At 52.8% G+C, this 20,731-nt stretch overlaps 2 protein-coding genes across 8 annotated transcripts in view; both read right to left on the reverse strand.

Annotated features, from left to right (window-relative positions):
- Positions 1-1,803: 1,803 nt before the first annotated feature.
- On the reverse strand, positions 1,804-7,487 carry PNPO (pyridoxamine 5'-phosphate oxidase). Its single transcript, XM_045488580.1, is given in 8 exon segments — positions 1,804-2,830; positions 3,061-3,131; positions 3,431-3,559; positions 3,787-3,840; positions 4,699-4,798; positions 6,199-6,323; positions 7,223-7,301; positions 7,303-7,487. Coding segments are annotated over 8 exon segments (783 nt in total). The 5' UTR covers positions 7,359-7,487; the 3' UTR covers positions 1,804-2,661.
- Positions 7,488-13,907: 6,420 nt separating this feature from the next.
- The window catches only part of SP2 (Sp2 transcription factor), a 30,498-nt gene continuing 23,674 nt past the window's right edge, over positions 13,908-20,731 (reverse strand). For all 7 annotated transcript variants that reach the window (XM_045488574.1, XM_045488573.1, XM_045488576.1 and 4 more), the window contains exons 4-7: positions 18,849-19,161; positions 16,974-17,148; positions 16,537-16,730; positions 13,908-15,159 (exon numbers count right to left, since the gene is read on the reverse strand). In XM_045488574.1, coding sequence (XP_045344530.1) covers positions 15,059-15,159; positions 16,537-16,730; positions 16,974-17,148; positions 18,849-19,161 — 783 coding nt within the window. In that variant the 3' untranslated portion in view covers positions 13,908-15,058. The remainder of the gene's footprint in view (positions 15,160-16,536; positions 16,731-16,973; positions 17,149-18,848; positions 19,162-20,731) is intronic.

The following is a 20,731-nucleotide window of genomic DNA, read 5'->3' on the forward strand; positions in this document are numbered from 1 at the left end:
AAGCCCCACATATTTCCCTAAGTTGGGGGCAGGTGGTGGGTGCATACTAAAAGCCAAAGGGAAATCTGGCTGGCCAGGGAGTCGGAGGGAGGCAGCTGCAAGCTTTCACGAGGCCGGAGGAGGAGGAGGGACCGAGAGTGCAAATATGTGCAGGAGCTGCAAGAGGCTACGGGTTATCGACCACAGTTTCACTGGGACACGACCCAAGGCGGGGAAGGGGGAGGCAGGAGGGGCTGGCCGGAACTGGCCTGCACTGCCCAGAAGGGGCCAACCCTGGGCGGCGGGCTCCCCCTGCTGGCCGCGCAACCTCTAGGGGAGAGGAGGTGTGGCTTAAATTCCCCAACTCCCCTCCTCCCTGGGGTGGTGGGGATGAGGCCAGGCCAGGCTGCATATTCGTCTCACACACTGCTGATGAAGTTTTATTACGGACTTAGCACAGTGATTGTCAAAGAACAGGAAAGGAACAGCTGAAACCAGGCCCAAACCTAGGGGGTGGGGGTGGGGGGGGGATACACAGCTTCCAATAACAAGGCAAAGTACAGAAATGCACCCCAGCGCCCTCTCCTACAGTGGCCACAGGGTTAGCATTGTGCCTGCCTGCACTCAGGCTTCAGAGGGGGACCAGCACTGAGAGGGCCACCCTTGGAGAAGCCGGTTCGTGACCCTGACGCGCGGCACACACCCACACAGTGGAATGAAGCAGTTCACAGAGTTGGCAAGTTCAATGCCAATGTGCACAGATAATAGATCTCTGGTCCTGGCTTAGTCACAGCAAACATTTACCCAGCCTGGCTCCCCTCCACAGCCATTCATTCAGGTTGTCATTGGTCATCATACTTGAGCTCAGGAAAAGTAAATACAGTTCAGCACAGGCCTCAGCCCAGCCTTGATGAAGAATCCAATGGTGAGGATGGGAGGTCGTTGGTTTGGAGGTCAGGGTCACCTGGGGGGGGGGGCGGTCTTGTTAAATGTAGAAAGTGGGGGGGGGGGTGGCGCCTGGATGGCTCAGTTGGTTAAGCATCTGACTTCGGCTGAGACCACAATCTCGTGGTTCGTGGGTTCAGGCCCCGAGTTGGACTCTGTGCTGACAGCTCAGAGCCTGGAGCCTGCTTCCGATTCTGTGTCTCCCTCTCTCTCTGCCCCTCCCCCAACCTCTCTCTCTCTTTCTCAAAAATAAAGGTCAAAAAAAATTTTTTTCTTTTTTAATGTAGAATGGGATCCACGAGTCTGGGGCTCCCAAGTGGTATTGCTGCTGCTGGTCTGTGGACCACACTGCGAGTGGCAAGGATCTAAACCAGAGGCTCTCGATTTTTGGCAACACTGAATTCCCTGGGGAGCTTTTCAATTTCCCAAAGCTCGGACCACACTTGGGCCAGTTAAATCACATCTGATTAAAGCTCCCTGAGTAATTCCAGCATGGAAGAAAACCAGTGTCTAGGAGTCATCATCAGTAGAGGTGAGGGGGGGGGGGGCGGAGATAGGTGAAGGGGATGTAGGAGTAGTCAGAAAGGTATAATCCCTATAACAATTTTATATCTGGAAAATGAAATAGATATATGTATGTATATATACACGCAGATATAATTCTCATAAACAAGCATGGAAAGTAAAGCTTGCTTGAAATCTGCCGGGCTGATAGGTACCAGCACATGAATCCCTTCTATAAAACTCCTGACTACCTGGGATTGAATACTTCTAGAGACACTTGCTACCTAACAGGTAGTCCACTCCATCTTAGGCAGTCCTGGCTATTTGAAGTCTCTCCTCACATTGAGATGAAATCTACTTCCGTGCAGCTTCCACTTATGGTTCCTTTGGAGCTCCAGAGAATAAATTTAATCTCTTTTCCACATCGTGGTGCTTCAGATAATGGGAGGCAGTTATCAGAAGGGTACACAAGTAAATAAGTTAAGTCTCCTTTAGTTGCAAGCAACAGAAATTGATTCTAGCTAGTTTAAGCGCCAAACAACTTCCTTCCTAACTTCCTTCTTCCCTTCCTTCCCTTCCTCTTCCCTTCCTCTTCCTTTCCTCCTCCCCCCCCCCACCCCCCCACAGGATAGTGGGTGTTTTGAGGCAGGAGGAGGAATTGCACAACCCAGAGGTGGGAGAAGGGATCCAAGGTCACTCAGGGAATTTCAAGAGCAGCAGCTGGAGGCTGTATCTTCTTGGCTGCCATTAAGGACTTGGCTACAATGCCTCTCAGACTCTGGATCTCTTCATTTCAAATTTCAAATTGTTGACAAGAAAAAAACGATTGGCTAGACTGGCTCAGGTGCTTACACTGGAACCAATCAGCTTTGGGCAGTATGGCTCAGTCACACTGGCTGGTAACAGGGCAGCTGGGGGCCCTCTCAGGGTCACCAGAAAAAGGGAATCACCAGCTATTACCTCTTGAGGGAGCTCTCCCAATAAATCACATTCAAGGTCAAGAACATAATTGTGGGATTTCTTTTTTTCCCATTTGTAAATGTCTATCCACTCTATTAGACCACCTAATTGAAAGCCAACTGAAAATACAGAATTTGGAGCTTGAACTCTGGAGAGCCTTAAATATAAGGGGTAGGGAGGGAAATGGGTTGAGTTTAGAAGGGTCTGGCTCCAGACCCCACACCCTCTCTTAGCACTCGGCCTCAGCTCTGGTCGGCACGAACAGATTGGAAGTCAGGGTGCAAGTCTCTCGTAGAGCCAGTCTTCCTCCCCAAGGTGGGTCATGGGCCCCAAAGGGCAGTCTCCTGTTGGCAGGCCCCGCCGAAAGATGATCCGGTCATGCAGGCGGTTGGTTTGGCCTTGCCAGAACTCCATCACTTGTGGGTACAGGATGTAGCCACCCCTTCAAGGAGAAGCAGTGGGTTCGTGCTCTGTGCGTTTTTCCAGCAGGTCCCCATCCCAGGGCCCCCTGTCCCGAGTCCCCATCCCAGGGCCCCTTGAAAGAAGTTGCTGGGATGCATCTGAGGAGGATTACCAGGGGGAAATAGATCTGTAATTCCACAGATAAGGTGGTTGTGAGTAAACATGAGGGTTCTGGTGCCCCTTGCTGAAGGACCAGCAGGTATCACTCACCAGTATTTTGGCTTTGGCACCTCTTGCTCTTGGTAGAGCTGTTCCAGTTCCTCGTTTTTCTTTCTCAGATACTGTCCAGGGGAAGGAAATGGAGGAAGGCCCAGACAACTTACTAATGATTTACTAAGCACGTGCTGTGTGCCAGGCACGGGGGACACAGGTAATCAAGGCAGGCTGGCCTCTGGGAGCACAGTCCAACTGGAGGGTCAGACGAAGGAAGCCAGTTTCCCCACTACTCATCCTTACTTCCCCAGGAAGACCATCTTTTCATTCTGCTAAAGAGGGAGGGCCCTGGCATCCCCTGGAGACAGCTGCTGGGGAGGAGCGAAGGCCCCTGCCACCCGGAGAACTAAGGAGGGGCCCAACTCACCTCCCGATCGGGGATCACAGAACTCTGGTGACTGACCACGGCCCCGATCTGGCTGCTCTTGGGGCGGGAGTGGAAGTAGCACTCAGCCTCCTCCTCAGGCAGCTTCTTCACGGAGCCCTCCACACGCACCTGCTCAGGCATGGCCCTGGCTAGACAGCATTCAATACCACCCGCCCTCCCTACCAACACAGGCCTCCTTCCTCTCTCTTCTCCTTACCCACCAGCCCATCACTGCTGACCCCAACTAGACCAGCTCCCTGAGAGGTTTTTGAGAGGTGGGATGTTTGCCTGGCCTGGGGACCTCCACGGGGCTCATCCATCATGAGCCCTAGGCTGTCCTGGGAATGCTCACTCACCTGACGGTTGAGAGGCTCCCAATAGAAGACAAGAGAAGCAAAGGGATTGGAGTCCTGAAAATGAAAGAGAATTCACAGTCAGCCAGCAGAATAGCAGGGAGGACACCTCCGCCATGCAGAAAGAAGGCAGGAAGTCTGTAGCACGCAGGCCCCCAGCAGATGGATTCACTACAGCATCTCATTGAAACCCTCAAAGGTGTGCCTACTTTTACAGGTGTGGAGATAGACTCAGAGAGGTTAAGTAACATGCCCAAGTTCACACAGTAAGTGGTAGAGCTATGCTGAGAACCAAAGCCATGTGGACTCCAAAGTAAGGCTTGCCAGGTCTCTAATCCATAGATTTGCAAGTCCTCAGAAATGCATTTAGGGCTGGCATGGACTCAGGGAGGGCTACTCCTTTGGATTCATGAGTAGAATGCACACAGAGTATCAGCTCTAGGCTTGACGTCAGGAGAGGTGCTGGGGGTGGTGGTGGTGGGAATAACAGAAACAACAGATGCAGCCTCTGTCCCCACAGAGCTTACTGGGGGTTTAGCAGAGGAGACAAATACAAATCACATGACCACATAAACAAACCCACGATTATAAACTGGAAAAAGGGCAGAAAGTAAAGCTACAAGTTATAACGACGGTGAACAGTGACTGATGTAGCACAGGAACTGAGGAGGACTCTCCTGGGTCTGAGAGCCGAAGGGACAGGAGGGACGTAGGTAGTTAGGTAAACAGATGACAGGGATGGTCAGAGGCAGCCCTCATTCCCGGCAAAGAGAAGGACAAGTGCAAAGGCCCGCAGGCAGGACGGTGCCTAACCACAGACAGCAAGTGGGTTGGAGCAGGGCTGGCATATGAAAGCGACGGAGGAAGCGAGGGCTGGACCCCGCAGGCCCGGGAGGATTTACTGTGAACCCTCACCAGCTCTTTTCCCTTTCGACTCTCGAAGTTAGTGAAGAAACGGAAGCCATCCTTGCCAAAGCCCTTCAGCAGCACCATGCGGGCAGAGGGTTTTCCGTCTCTGGGGCAAAGATCAGAGCATGTGATCAGAGCCCATTTCACAGTCCCTGCTACCACCCCTCCCCACAGGTGCTCCCCTGAGCACCCCCCACCTGTGCCCCCTTATTCTGCACTGTCAGGGCACACAGGCTACCCATTCCCACTTGCCCTTGGGGATTTGTCCTAGAGACGCAAGTATGACATCACTGCCTGGGGCCTGTTATGGACTGAACTGTGTCCCCCTGAGTCCCCCTCACGTCCTTAACCCCCAATGTGACTATATTTGGAGATAGGGCTTTGAGGGAGGAAATTAAGGTTAAATGAGGTCATAAAGGGGAGACTCTAATTTCAATAGGACTGGTGTCCTTATGAGAAGAGGAAGAGATACCAGAAAGATCTCTCTCTCCCTTCCTTTCCCTGCATGCACAAAGGAAAGGCCACGTGAGGACATGGCAAAAAGGCGGCCATCTACAAGCCAGAGAGGCCTCATTAGGAACCAATTCTGACAGCACCTTGATTTTGGGCTTCTGGCTTTCAGAACTGTGAGAAAATAAAAGCTCTGTTGGTTAGGCCTATCAGTCTGTGGTATTTTATCATAGCAGTCCTAGCGGACTAGAGCAATACTGCAGTCAGCCAATGCTTAGTGATCACAGAAAGGGTGGTTATACCAGGGTCTCTGCTCAGAGCTCTGGGGGATATCCAGGGGCACAGAACAAGAGCCCTGACTTTAAGGCCTTACACTTCGATAGAGGGGAGAAAGGAAGAGTTGAATAACAGGCTAATACAAGAGGTGTCTCATGGGGTATATGACTGATTGTTAAATAAATAATACAACCAAGCACTGTGCTAGCTTTCAGAAGAGGGAGGGAGCTCTATGGAGAGGTTCCAGGAGATGTAACTGTTTTGTTTTTTAATGTTTATTTTTGAGAGCGAGCAAACGAGGGAGAGAGTGCGTGCGCAGGGCAGAGAGAAAGGGGGACAGAGGATCTGAAGTGGGGTCTACGCTGACAGCAGAGAGCCCAATGTGGGACTCAAACTCACAAACCGTGAGATCATGACCTGAGCTGAAGCTGGAAGCCTGACTGAGCCACCCAGGTGCCCCCCAGGAGATGTAGCTCTTAAAGGGCAGATGGGAACTGGGTAAATAGGGATGAGAAAGACAGAGGTGCTGGGGGGAGGTGCGTTAAGAGGAGAGATAAACGAGGCAGTACATTTTATTACTGAAATGGAATTAGGTGACGTGTGATCTTCGTTTACAGGTAAGGGCACGGAGGCCCAGAGAGGACAAGGAACATGCCTGAGGCCACCCAGCATGCTAATAACATAGCTATAACATAAACTTGCATTCCATTAAGTTGAGAGTTTCCTAAGTTTCCTACTTCATCTGTACCCACTCACAGATGGGCCCACAGCTATGCCTACCTGGTACAGGTAGCCAGGCACATGGCATTGGCTTCCCCTATGTCAGGACACTCAACAGCCTCCTCAAACCAGGCAGCAAACTGCTTCACGGGGTCCAGGGAGGTCAGCTGAGTCTCCTCAAATGCCTGAGAAAGGAGAGTTTTATTTAATAAACACATACAGCGCTTACTGTGTACCTGGTACTGTTCCGGGCACTTTTCATTAAAACAAAAAACAGCACCCGTGTTCTGCTAGTCCTATTTTACAGGTGAGGACAGAGGCATAAACACATGGCCTAAGTTGTGATCGATGGCTAGTGATCGATGAATTAGGGTGTCAAACCTATCACCTGGGGAGCATTAAAAAAAAGCCACATTCCTGGGCTCCACCCCCTCTCCCCCCCCCCCCAAATTCTCAGTAGGTCTGAGGTTTAAGGAAAAACTGCATGCTGCATGTTTAACAAGTACTTCTGGAAAGGCACACACACAACCAGATTTAGAAACGGTGGCTCTGGCCTCAATTCCTAAACAGTTCTGTTGGATCCTCCTCTCAGGAGGAAAAAGCAAAAGAACTTCTGGGAATGGTAAGGGAAGGGGCTGAATCAGGCAGTGAGTGAGAGCTGGAGCTTTCTCTTCCCCACCTCCTTGAGTCAGTACCCCTCGTCCATGTGTCACTTATCAAATATTTAGAAGCTGATTATCACTGTTCTAAGCACTTTGCAAATATCAAAGTCCACAACATCCCTGAGTAAGGTACTCAATTCCCAGGTGAGGAAATTCTGAGGCCCAGAGGGGTTAAGTTATCGCCCAAGGAGAGGCACCTCGTGAATGGCAGGATCCCAGACAGGGCCGCCTCCAGAGCTCGCGCGCGCGCGTACCCACTGTGACCTGCTGCCTCTTTTCATCCTTGTTTCCCCAGAGCCCCTCCCCCTGTTGGTTGTCTTTGAACACCCTTCTCCTACGCGGGTGACCCCAACCTCCCCTCCCCTCGGGGGATGACGCGGGGACCCCTCCCTGCGGGAGGCCCTGCCCGGCGGCGGCCGCACCTCTCGGTCCCCGCGGTAACTCTTGCGCATCGGTCCCAGGTCCATGACGACACCGCCACCGCACAGGTGGTGGAGGTAGGGGCCGCTCGGTAGGTTGCCCGAACGTCGCGGTGACGCCTCGCAGCCCGCACGTCATGAGGCCGCCAGCCACGTGACCCGGCGTCGCCCGGCGCCAGGTTCCATTGGGTTCGGAACCAATTTCTCAGCCTGGGACTTTACCCGGGGGAAGGAAGAATTCTTCAGTTGCCAAGCCCGGCTAACAGGTACTAAGTCCTCAGAGCCAATGGGCACTCAGGGTCGGAGGAGGGAGACAGGCGCCGAGAGGCCATTGGTTGGAGTTTTGCGGGAGCGAGGCCAATTAGAGCGAGAGCAGAAGAACCCAGCAGCCAATGGGCGGCGCCTCCGGGGCGGGAGCAGAGACACAGGGAAATGCTGTCACCGCCGTTAACATGCACGTGGAGGTTTGTTAAAGGTATAGGGACGGCAGCAGCCCAGGCTGGGAGCGCGGAATGAGTCACTGGGGGCTTAAAGGGAGTGGTCAGTGTTAAATGACTGGCTCCTAGCAGGTGCCTGGAGGCAAGCCTAGTGCAGGAAGTAGCCCCTGGAGGGAAGCTGGTGGGGCAGGGAAAGGACAAATGGAAAACGGAGTTAGGGGCCAGACTCTGAGGCCAGGTGATAGGGAGACACAGGAGGGGCAATTTAGTTAGGAGGAGAAATTGGGTGGGAGAGGTTGAAGTGAGTGGTGGATCGCACAGGATGGATACTGTGTATTGTGCCTGATTGTATTTATGGGGCAGGGACGGGGGCAGGGGTGGGGTGGGAGTGGGGTTCTCTGGAGTCTGGGGAGATGCAGTGGGGTCAGGAAGAGACTGTGGGGTGGGAAGGAAGACTGCTGAATGGAAAGGCAGGAAGAGAGACATTTGGAAACAAGCCATCTCAGACCAGAGCCATCTTCCCTGTCCAGCTCTGAATCCTGGGTTCACCTTTCATGGCGCTCATGGTTTCTCCTTTCATGCAGTGGAGTTCGCACTAGTCAGTGTTCTGCTAGATGGAAAGGTTACCACAGCCCCACCCCTCCTGGGCCTCCCTCCTCTTAGCCAAGTTTCTCCCTTCTTCACATTTTGCCCTTCCTAGGTAGTTGGAGTCTAGTTCCTATGTCAATGCCAGCCATAACTGGGGGCACAGGGGAGCAAGTGACTGTGCAAAGCCACTTCCAGGCTGTGGACACAGGGCCGAGAAATGGAAAAACCTACCAGTACCCATTCCGGCTTTGACCTGGCTGGGGCAGCCTTGGGTCAAGTCCTCTCAGTAGTCCCGGTTTCCACCAACATCAGGAAGGGGAGCTGCCAGAGCCATCTAGGCAGGCACCCCAGGACTGTGCCAGGTAAGGGGAACTTCCTGCCCTACCCAGGTGTCTGCATTACTAAGTGTGATGGTTCATAAAGCCCAACATTAGATACCTATCATCTTTTATTATATGGTTGTAGCTTGAGCCAAATGGAATCTAGAAGACCAATTTACTGCAATGAAATAATACACGTCTCAGAGCCTAATGATGTTGATCTATGGATTCTCCGCTGGTTGGAAATTTTTGCTACATCGTTTTCCTCCATCAACATGACTGAGGGAGTTGACTGGACTTACTTTCTTGTTGAGGTTGTCTTCCCACCTGTGAATGTTGCTGTTCTCCGCTCCTTCCAAGTGCATGCACTTGAACTTGTGTAAGCGGTCATTAGCACCCTTCAACTCAGATGGTTTTGTTCATGGGTCCCCACTCTTAGCACTCCTGGGCTATGTTACCCTGGACCTGGGACTCTGGGACAAGACTAGGATCATCTGAATGGTTTGCTTAAGAGCCAAGAGCTCAGTATAGATATTTATTCATTCAGTAGACATTTTGTTAAAGACCTCTTTTGGATCAGGCACTGAGCTGGGTCTGAGAATACTGAGACGAATAAAGTGATATGCTTCCTGCCCACAGGGGGTTTGTAGTTTATAGGGGGAAGCAGATCTAAAGGCTGATGAGTTACAGGTACTTTAACAGTTATCTCTGTGAGGTAAAGGGGAGCAGAAAAGAGAAAGTGGTCTCCAGGGGTCAGTCAGAAAGGCTTCGTAAAGGGAGCAGACATTTGATTTGTCTTACTGAGTAAGTGTTTGCCAGATAGACAATGGAACGGGCATGTCGGGAAGAGGGAACGATGTGGGTAAAGTCACAGTGTTAGGGAAATGTGGAACAAACAGTGTGATTCTCCTAGAGCAAGATGGTAAGATGGCGAGGAACAGGCTGGACAAGTAGGCAGGGCTCGTGCACCTGCTGAAGATCAGGCAGTGGAAAGGGTCAGGCTTTTAGATAGCAATTCTTTTTTTTTTTTTTTTTTTTTTTTTAATCCTTCTTGCTCTTGTTGAACCAGAGTGTCTAATTTCTGTTTTTTAAGACCAGATGGAGAGAAAAAGTACTAGATTCCAGCAGCCTCTCCCATCCTTGGCGATTAGGCAGGAAGTTTGCAACTGGTTGCCTTTTTAGATTTTCCCTTCCGTCTTGAAAATAACAAGCAGGCTTGTGTTGTGCTTTTCTGCCTAGTGGGATTTGGTGTCTGGATCAGAAAACAGCCCTGCAGCGAAAACTGGAGAGGGGCCGGCCTTGCTGCTATTGCCGAAACCCCAGCAGGGGTTTTGTCTGCGTGGGAGAAATGAATTTTTTATGGTTACTGCTTTTTCTTAAACACTTTGCCACCCTCCTGCCTCCCCCAACTTTGTAAAATTATTAATCTTTCCTCGGGAGAGTCTTAAATAAAAAGAGAACGTATTGTAATATTTCACTGTACGGAGGAGGCACACTGGTTTCTCAATATGAAACAAAGGGCTGGGTACGGGTTTGGGGACTGTGCCTCGCCTGTTTTCCTCCGGGGCTTTTGCATTTATGTCCTTATGTCACCTTGTAGTCTAATTGTTTGGTTGAATTATATATTTCACTTGGACCTCAGTGATTGTGTTTGGGGACCTGACTCTGGTGACCGAGTGGGTGGTGGGTAAGGGAGGGCGAGGCAGTGACAGGGAGACATTGAGAGATTCGGCAGTGTTGTCTAAGGAGAAGCTGGGAGCCGGGAGCCTGGTGCCGGAGTCTGGGGCACCACCGGAGGGGAGGGAATCCACCCACCATGATAACTTTAGAAAACATGGGTGGTGCTGTTCATTGAAGTGGGGCATGTTGGAGGAGGAGGTTTTGGGGGGAAAATGAAGCCAGTCGGACCCAAGGAGTGTGAGGGTTTATGGGACACCGATGTTTGGCCAGGTTGGATAATCATGTCTGGAGCTTAGGGGGGAGGTCGAGGCTGATGAGACTGGGTTAGGCGTCATGAGCCGCCGAGGTGGTATCTGAGGCCATGGGGGAGGATGAGAATGTCTGAGAAGGGAAGAGGGCCTGGGAGAAATAAGGAGGACGGCGGGAGGTGGGAGGCCCAAGAAGGTGGCCGTGATGCGGTAAAATGTAGCGCCCAGCCTTCCAGGAGGCCGATGGCAGGCCAGATGGGGTGCGCTGGGGGCCCTAAGCTCAGGCACTCTTGGGTCCAGCCTTGGGGTGCACTGAGGACACACAGGGGGGTGGGTACTTGGTACTCAGCCAGCAGATACCTGAGCCCTGAGTAGTGTGGTCACTGGGGGGTCTAGATGGGAGCCGGGTCATCAGAGGCTTGCAGTGGGTTGGAGAGGAGGCTGTCCCTTACCCTAGTGTCCTGCCCGTGGTTGTGTGGCTAACCCCTCACAACCCTTGCGTGTGCTCACGGGTCATTTCCCAAACACGTCCATTCATGGGCAGCCCCAGGCCTCATCAGAAGTGCCTTCGTGGGAGGGACCACATCCCTTACTGTCTCTGGCTCCTGCTCAGTCGCAGCCAGGAAATGCTCTTCTGTAATGTTTGTGCATAAACTGCCTTTGTGAAGCTTCTCTGTACCTGGGTGCTAGGCATGGGTGGGGGAGACACTGGGGGGTTTTGCACCTGGTGGGAGCAGGGCCAAGTGCTTTCGTTGCCTGGAGGGATGTTAAGTTTTCCAAGGCTTAGGCTTAGGGCATCAGCCCTGGCTCCCTTGGTCATTGGAGTGTGGGCCACAGGCAGAGGGAGGGGGCCTGATGGTGGGTTCCCAGGCAGGCCCAAAGGAATATGACCTGGTGGCTTCTTAGTTTCATTTGAGAAGTCCTGGTTGGTCCTTGCTTTTGGCCTGACCTGTGGTCACTTCTCATTTCCTCCTGCCCAGAATGGCGATGAACAAGTGTTTGACTCTCCTCCTCAAGCCCTGATCCTCTGCCCTGTCCGCTGTGGTTTGCCCGTCCCTGTTCTGGAGTCCATTTTCCCAGGCTCGCTTCCCGCCTCCTCCTTTCCCTCCTCCGCTCCTTCACTAGGAAACCTAGTTGCCACTTGTACCGACATGACTGCCCTTCCTTTAGTGACTTCATCCCAACCCCGAAGACCTTGGTCAGGTCACAAGAGGTCTCCCAAGTCAGTGAATCACGGAATTAGGGTTCCTGGAATCCACCACCGTGTAGACCACAGCCATGAGCCCCCAGGGGGTACAGGGACCTGAGAGGCTGCAGGTGGCTCTGGGTCATTCTCCAGCGGGGAGCCTCAAAGGGCCTTCAGAAGGTGATTGTAAAGATGGACTGAGGTTTGAAGAAAGCCTGAGCTCTATTTGCTGGCTTAGTTGGGTTTTTTGGTTTTTGTTTTGTTTGTTTGTTTTTAAGGTATTTTGCCTGGATTTGCCTTTAGGAAGGAGGGTCTCAGAAAGGAGGGACCCAGTCCCCTTTCCTTCCAGGCCTGTAATCCTAGTACCTGGGATCAAAGAGCCCCAGTGTTGAGCATCACTGAGCAGAAGGGAGGGGGGCAGTGAGGGGGGGACTTGATGCCAACGACCTTGAGGAGGGAAGGGGGCAGAGGAGGGAACTCAGGCAGCGTGACCCACACTCTTGAGCTGCTGGGGGTGGCCTGCCCCCAGATTTTCCACCAGGGCCTATCAGGTGCCCTGGGGTGAGCTTGGGCTACATCACGCCATCCACAGACCCTGCCCCCTGCAACTCTCCAGTAAACTAAGGCAGATGAGGGCTAACTCGCCACCCAGGTCCTTCTGTTCTTTCCTTATGCCATCACCCACACTGGGCAGAGAGCACTCTCCCACTCCCCATCTGACTCAGGCATCCCATGGGAAGCAGAGATAGTCAGGCCTGACTGTGGAACCTGAGTATCTTCCTGAAGAAGGGAAATCCCGAGTGCCAAAAGGCAATTTTGCCCGCCGGGGGCTGGCACCCTCACTTCCAAAGGATGCCCGGGAGTTGGGTCAGTTTCTGCGCATGAAGCATTAAGCCTATGGCTTGGAATCAATTCCCAGGAAAGGAGAATTCTTTGTGACTAAGAGCAAAGCTGGGGTTGGGGGTGGGGGGGAATGTGGCAGAAAGTGGCCACTTTATTAGTAATCCCCTTCTCTCCACCAATCCCAGTTCAGAACACAGCCAGACATTTTTTCCAGCCTTGTGACCCACACGTGAGTGAGAGAAACCATCTCGCGTCTTCCTCCTGCCAGTGCAGCGATGAGATACAGGAGTGATGGGGGCTGGTCGAGAGGCTTCTGTGCCAGAGCACATTCAGGTCTGGTTTCACCCAAAGGGTTTGTGTACAGTGGTCAGGGGCAGAGAACCCACGATCCGTCTGAGATCATATCCTTGTTATTTCTTCCGACGTGAGGGTGGATTGGCTCTGAGTAAAAGCTATCTGCTTGCAAATGCAGGCCACCAGTGACAAAGGAAACAGAGTGAAGGAATGGATAGCTCAAAAAAAAAAAAAAAAAGAGCCTTGCCACTCCTGCAAAATAGCATCCCTGGCTGTGTCCCTTTGAGCATAAGAGGTGTCATTGTTGAAAGGAAAGCACATGCTGTTGTCTATGTGACTCACCACTCCCTTCATCCCGGATGCTCTTCTGGCCCCTGCTAGGTTTAAACATGTGCCCTGCTGTCCTCCTCACAGCTCTGCTCCCCCAAGATCCCCACCAGAATTTCAGAGCTGCAGCACTTGTTAAAACCAAAATCAACCCGCTGTCCTCTCTGGGGTGCTGAGGCGGGGAACAGAGGAAAAATGGAATGTGTGGCCAGGGTCCTCTCTTGAGTAAAGCTCGGGTCCCAGCCCTGGAAAGGGATCTTGGCCCTTAAGAAATTGCCTTTTCTCCAGACCCTTTAGCCTCTGGGAAGGGACAAAGCCAAGATCCCAAGGGACTAAGCTCTCTCCCCCAGAGTAACAGTTCCTACTAACAGGTTCTGAGGCCAAAGCCTTCCTCTTGAGACTGGGGAGTGGAAGGAACTCGCCCGCTGATAAGGAAGGCATTGCTGTGACTCGAGTCTGCAGGCAGAGCGTGCCAGCTTTGATTCCCGCAAAGCTGGCTTCTGGAAGCGGGAACACCTACACTAGGCCCTGCCCTGAGGTCCCACCCGGCTGCTGTTGGGCTGCATGCCAACGCTAGGAGGTCCGTGTGGCCGCGGTCCCTTTCAGGCTGCGGCCTGGATTTGCTCAGGCCGGGAGGGCAGGTCCTGCCTGGGTCCCAGCGTGGACTGCCGTGAGAAGCCAGGGCTCCCTCCTCTGGAGGCCCCCCCACCCCGCCGCCCCCCAAGCTCTCTGTGGTAAAAGATCAAAGAAGCTGCACCTGCCAAGTTGCAGATTTTGCCTCAGGCAACTAAATTTATTAGCAAGAAAAAATTTTTGTCAGCCCAGTGCTGACCAACAAAGTACATCGTTAATAAAGGATAACAAATCTGTCACTTAATTCATAAAACATACCTCAAGCAGTTACAACTAAAAATAAAGTTGGATTTTTGTTTAATTTAAAAGCCTCAAAAATAACAAGCAATATGTTTTTAAACATGTAGTAGACACAATTGTCTATTATACAATATACACTATACACAAGTAGGGCTGGGGCCGGTCAGGGCGGGTCGAGGGCAGAGGATCAGGAGGTGGAGGTGTTTTCATCTGAATCCAGATTTGAGTTGAAATGCTGTGTCCTTTAGAAAAGAAAACTGCTAGAGAGAGAAAAAACCCCGACGCTCCTCATGGCCCCCCAAACCCTCAACTGAAGCAGGCGTGGGGGAGGCAAGTAACGAGGACAGGAAGAAGGGAGCAATTAAATAAAACTTTAAAGCACACACAATACACAGTGTTCATCATCTGAAGTAGAGTATAAGGCAACGTTCTCCATAGAAAAAGAGGGCATCAGTGGATAGCTCGACTTTTTAAATAGAAAGTTGGAATGTGCTGGAGGAGGGCGGTGGCAGGGCTGGGCATGTGGCATGTGGCGTGAGGCAGCCCCGTGAGCCTCCCCGGAGGTGGATGCCGGCCGTGCCCTGGGGACAGGGTCCCGGGGCGTCCTGGGTGGCTGGCGGGGCCGGGGAGGGGCGGGAGAGAGAGGGGCATGGCACAATGCGACTCCGGCAGTGTTGGGGGGAGAGGACGGGGTCGGGGGGGGGGGGGCTCACTTTGCTCCTCGACGGAGTGAAATTCATGTTTTTCCTTTGGAAATAAGGGTTCCCATTCGTCCTGGTTTAGAACGTCTCATTGGGCACGGCCACTGTCCACAGTCTGGGCAGGCCGGAGCTCGAGGTGAGAGGGAAGGGCCAGGGCAGAGCCAAGGGGCTTCAGAAGGAGGTGAGCACTGGGCGACGGAGCCCCTTCCTATGGGACCGGTCGCAGAACAGAAGGGAGGGGCTGAGGGTGGCCCAGGGCACCCGGAGCCTCCTTTCCACCAGGGGCCCAGGCAGGACACAGACGGGGGACTGTATCTTCAGGGCCTCCTGCCTCAGTTGGCCTTACAAGTTCTTCGTGACCAGGTGGGTCTTGTAATGCTTGGTGAGATGGTCGCTTCTCATGAAGCGCTTCTGACACTGGGCACACTCGAAGCGTTTGTCCCCTGGGAAGACGAGATGCACGTCACTCAGAGCCCACGTGCGGACGCTGTCCCAGCCCGGAAGAGGGGGTGCATGTGAGGTGTGAGGGGCACCCTGTAAAGCTGGCGTTGCCTTGTCATCATAACCTACCTGCCTCCTGCCTATACGCTTGCTCCCTGTGGTCGACTCACCTAAACCCTCCGGCAGCTCATACTTCTCATATTTCCCTCCACCCCCCACATGACGTCACTTCCCAGTCTACTTTGTTCCCCTCCCTTGTCCCTTGCCTGAAATGCTGTACTCGTGTCCCTGTACCTGCACCCAGGACTCTTCCCAAGTAGGGCTGTCACCTGCTTCCTTCTGATCTTTGTCCCTGTGACTGACCCACTTGCCGAAAAACCCCACTTGCCCACCGACCTGTCAGCTGCCATTCTGAATATTTACTCCTCTTCCCCCAGGAGGGTGGCTGGCCAGGGGCTGTAGCTTCGGGTCACGTGCCCCATCCCTAGTCCCAGGCCAGGGGTCTGCTCACTGGAGACACTCGCCCTGGCAGTGGTTCTCAAAGCATGTGCCACAGGCCACTGGAGATGCCCGCGACAGTGTTAGGTGGTAGCTGGACGAACACTGTTCTACTTTATAGTTCTGCATTTATTTGCCAGTGCATGAAAATATGTAACTATTATCAAGCCTGTGGTGCCAAAAATATTGCACTAGACGTAAAGGAGTAAAAACAGTGAAACAATCTGAGGAAAATCATTTGGAAAGTGATAGTAGCAGAGGCAGTGTGGGACAGTGATTTAGACCGTGGACTTGGGGGGCTCAGTCAGTTAAGCGTCCAACTATCTCGGTTCAGGTCATGATCTCACGGGTCGTGAGCTGGAGCCCTGTGTTGGGCTCTGCGCTGACAGCTTAGGATTTTCTCTCTCCCTCTCTCTGCCCCTCCCCTGTTCATGCTCTCTCAAAATAAATAACTTAAAAAAAAAGAGAGATTTTGACCTGGGAACCAGAGGGCCTGGTGACCCGGCCACCTCCCCATGTCTCAGTAAAATGGGCATAATAAAGAACCCTCCCCACAGAGTTGTTATAAGGATTAAGTTAGTTCATTGGTAACATGCACTGTCCAGTGGCTGGCACGGTACAGCAGGGCTTGTTAAATAAATAACCGTGTGGCTACGGCAGACGTCATCAAGGCTGCGTAACGTGAATGGCATCACTCTGGGAAACGCTACAGTTAAGGACTGGCCTGAAAGAATTTCCTGGGTAGGCCTGGACCCCCCCGAGAAGTGAGAGTGTAGCTCTCACTCAGCACGACCGGGAATCTCGATGTCGCTGAGTGGGCTGAGGGAGAGGCCGGAAGCACCCCGTGCGGCCCGGAGCGTGCCGCAGGGGAGGGGACAGACCTGTGTGGGTGCGGGCGTGCCGCTGGAGCTCGTCGCTCCGTGTGAACCTCTTTCCACAGAAGAACCAGTTGCAGACAAAGGGCCGCTCGCCGGTGTGCAGGCGCACGTGAGCCCGCAGCAAGGACGTCTTGCGGAAGGTCTTGCCGCAGTCGGGGATGTGGCACACGTGCTTCTTCTTGCCCTGCTCTCCAGACCTGGGAGTTGGGTTGAGGGTGGGGACGGAGGGGGTGGGAAGCCGAGAAAGGGAGGGGGTAGAAGAGGGAGGCAGGACAGGTCGGAGAGAGGACGAGAGGTCAGGTCGGAGGGCACAGGAAAGGTGAGGGGGACGGGTGGCACGCAGCTGCTACCTCACCCCTCTCCCACCTGCGTCCCGGAGAAGGGCCGGGGCAACAGGGTCCGTGCCGGGCTGGGGGCGTGGCCCCTCCCCCTCGAATCACCTCTTGTCCCCGTCCTTGCAGTTGGGACACGTGCAGGCCATGCGGCGCCGCTTCTCCCCGGGCTGGGCCTCTCCGGCCAGCGCCTGCTCCATCTGTAGCTGGATCTGTGTGGGGCTCAGCCCGCTGATGGTCAGGTTGTTCCCGGAGACGTTCTGCACCGTCAGCTGCTGCTGCCCTGTGGACGAGAGGGGGGCAGGGTTCAGGGTCACGAAGCCTGGCGCCCCTCTTCCCTGCTGCACTCGACACAGATGATCATTGGAGCGGCTCACACTTTTGGGAGGCTGTCAGGTGCCAGAGACCACGTTAGAGACTTTAAAGGTGTTAACTAATCTAACCCTCATAACCCCCTGAGTTAGAGACTGTTATCCCTCTTTTACGGTTGAGGCTGAGGCTCAACGGCATATCAAGATCATAGGTAATAATTGGTAGAAGCTGTGTCTGAACCCAGGCAGTCGACCTCCGGGGCAGTGTCCTGAACACTACACTACGCAGGCAGAGTTCGGTGTCAGACTCTGCCCACGTGACCTCAGTGGGGAAGGGTCTTGTCTTGAGTGGTCCTGGAGTGTTTCTTCAGAAACGCCTCCAACCTCAGGCCCTTGTGAGATACCAACTCTGCTCTCAGGGATGTCTCCAGGGATTTTTGTTAATAAGTGTGCGGAAACGGGACAAATCAAGTCCTCTGCAACGTGCATAAAGCCATTCAAAGCATGGGGAGTGTCGCTGACCTAACACTGGTGTCTCTCTGAGTGGATTCAATCCTATGCCTCTAAACCAGAGTGACATAGATTCATTTAAGGATGAGAGGAGATTAAGGATGAGAGAACTCCCACTGGCTTGAAAAGTGCTCCTCACCCAGCTGAAGAACACTCAACGAGGGGGCGCCTGGGTGGCTCAGATGGTTAAGCCACTGACTGTTGATTTTGGCTCAGGCCGTGATCGCACTGTTTGAGTTCAAGCCCCCACGTCAAGCTCTGCGTGGACAGCATGGAGCCTGCTTGGGATTCTCTCCCCCCCCCCCCTCTCTGCCCCTCCCCTACTCACATACTCTCTCTCTCAAAATAAATAAATTTCTAAAAAACTTTAACCAAAAAATTAAGAACACCCAGCTAAAGCACCAGGAACCATTCTGCTAGGTAGCTCCCATGTTCCTTTGATTACGTGCAAGGGCCGTGGCGCTGTAAATACTGCCAAGTATTACCACCCAGCTGAAGTGTAGCGCAAGCCATTCCCACTGCCAAAGGCTCCCTCCTTTCCTTCTAACTGTTAACTCAAGGCTGTCTCGTCTTAGGAGCCTTCTTTCAAGTCCCTTTACCTGGAACCTCCCTTGAACATCCCTCTCTGGTCTGTACCATGCTAATTTGCATGTGTATGTTAGCTGGAGAGCTTTCCTGAGTACATCTTATTTCTCCATCATATTCAAGGTCTTCAGCTGTCAGGTGGGGCCAACACGCGTCTTAAACTATCTCCTAGGGGCGCCTGGGTGGCTCAGTCGGTTGAGCGTCCGACTTCGGCTTGGGTCACGATCTCACGGTTCATGACTTCAAGCCCCGCATCGAGCTCTGTGCTGACAGCTCAGAGCCAGGAGCCTGCTTCAGACTCTGTGTCTCCTCCTCTCTCTGCCCCTCCCCTGCTCATGCTGTGTCTCTGTTTCTCAATAACAAACGTTTAAAAAAACAAAAATACCCAAAAAACAAAAACTATCTCCTAGGACTTCTGTAAGGACCAAGTGGACATGCTCTTAAGCTAGAAGGGGCCAGGCAAATGATGGGCGGTATTCTCGCTGTGGTTCCTGGGAACCCCGGGCTGGCCCACGGCTCCCAGGGGTGAGGCGAGCAGGCCTGCTGCCCACACCCTGGCCCAAGGGCCCACTCTCACCTCCGGTGTTGGTGATGGTGACAGGCACGCCCTGGACCTGGACACCGTTGATGTTGATGGTCTGCATGGCCTGGGCCGCTGCTGCCAGCTGGGCTGCGTTCAGGCTGATGATGCTCCCAGCGGGGGCGATCTTTGGCAGGGGGCGCTCTTTCCGGAGAATTGCGGCTGAGTGCTTTTTGCTGGTCCCACTCAGATGGGGAGCACGGGACGCAGGGCTGCTACAGGTGGTGGTAGAGGTGGCTGCAGCTGTTGTTGGGGGGCTGTCCTGGACGAGGACCGTCTGCACCTCACCGGAAGGCGTACGGATGTAGACCTGGGAAGGGCCAGAGAAAAAGGGTCAGTACCCCAGCAGAGGCTGGGCCCCTGCACTTTGAAGAGTGTTATCCCTCTGCACCCAAGTGAGAAGTGAGGGTGCCTCTTCACCCACCCAAGTCTTCCCCAGCTGGCCCAGACCTACATTCACACACTGTCGATGGCATCCCCACACTAAGGTGGCAAATGCTGACGACTGATTGGAAACCAAACACCGAATTTCCTCAGCATGAAAGATACAACACCAGCGTCAGAAGTAGAGAATTAGAAGGGAGCTAAATGGGAACTTCACAAAAGATGCACCATGAATGACCGCCAAACGAAAATAGCTCTTAGGAGGCACGATCGATGAGGAACAGTTGTCCTCCACCTCAGATTGGCAAAGATGGAAAAATAAAATATGCTCACTGTTGGTGAGACAGCAGGGAAACGGGCACTCTTACGTCAGGAGCAGGAGTTGTGAGGTGGTCTGGTCCTACTGGAGGGAAATGTGGGAAGGTCTATCAAAAGCCTTAAAAATATGCACGTTAGAGCGTGAGTGGGACGAGGAGGGCATTTGTGGGGCAGTGATGACAGCAGCCTGGCACGGGTGTCGCAGCCCCAGCAGGCACCTGTCCACATGGGAGAGCTGAAATCCAGGGGGCAGTGATCCAGAAAGGGGTATATTAAGGCTAATGGAAGTGAGGGTTCTGTCACAGAAGATGGTTACAAATATGGAAAGGGAGAATCGAGAATAAAGTGTGTGGCACTGGACAGGAATCGGAGGTACTGGTGGAAACTCTTGGGTTTCAATATAGAGAAACAGAGATAGAAATGTGTGATAATATATGTAGGTATGTGCGTGTCCGTATCTTTATCTATGTAGGTATTACATATATGTGTACGTACGTACTTATGTATATTTATGTATACTTCTTGGCTGTGTCCACTGAGAGAGGCTGGGAGCAGCAATACTCCAGGGATAATGAGCTCACCCAGCACCCAGGTCTCAGCTTCTAAAACTCATGCTCCACTAAAAGGAACCAGGGCTCCTTGGAGAAAGAGCTGATTCCAGGTTTGGGGGCAGGGAAAGTGCAAGACTTTGGGACACCTGTTGTACCAGAAAGTACGAAGGTACAAGAATGGTGGTGTCATGGGAAGAGGACACGGGAGCCAGCCTGAGGGGTCTCCCATTGGCCAAATATGGGAAAACCTGAACATCAAAATAATACTACTAATGGGTTATAACCCACTGGATAAAATGGGAACCTAATAGTCCCTATTGACATAAATAAACAGATGGAGAAGAGAATGACACAATTTCCAATCAGAACCAGGACTCCTGGGAAGAATGATCCAAGCCAGGGCTGGGGCTAGGAAAATACAAGGAATGAAGAACCTGCTACAACAGGGATGGACCCTGAAAACATTATTACTAAGTGAAACAAGTCGACTGCAAAAGCTCACCTATTGTAAGGTTCCATTTAATGAAATATCCAGAATAGATGATTCCATAAAGACACAAAATGGATTAGTGGTTGCCAGCGGGGTTGGGGGAAAGGGGAGAAGAGGAGTGGCTACTAAAGGTACAG

Source organism: Leopardus geoffroyi, chromosome E1 (assembly GCF_018350155.1).
Source record: "Leopardus geoffroyi isolate Oge1 chromosome E1, O.geoffroyi_Oge1_pat1.0, whole genome shotgun sequence".
NCBI classification, from domain to species: Eukaryota; Metazoa; Chordata; class Mammalia; order Carnivora; family Felidae; genus Leopardus; species Leopardus geoffroyi.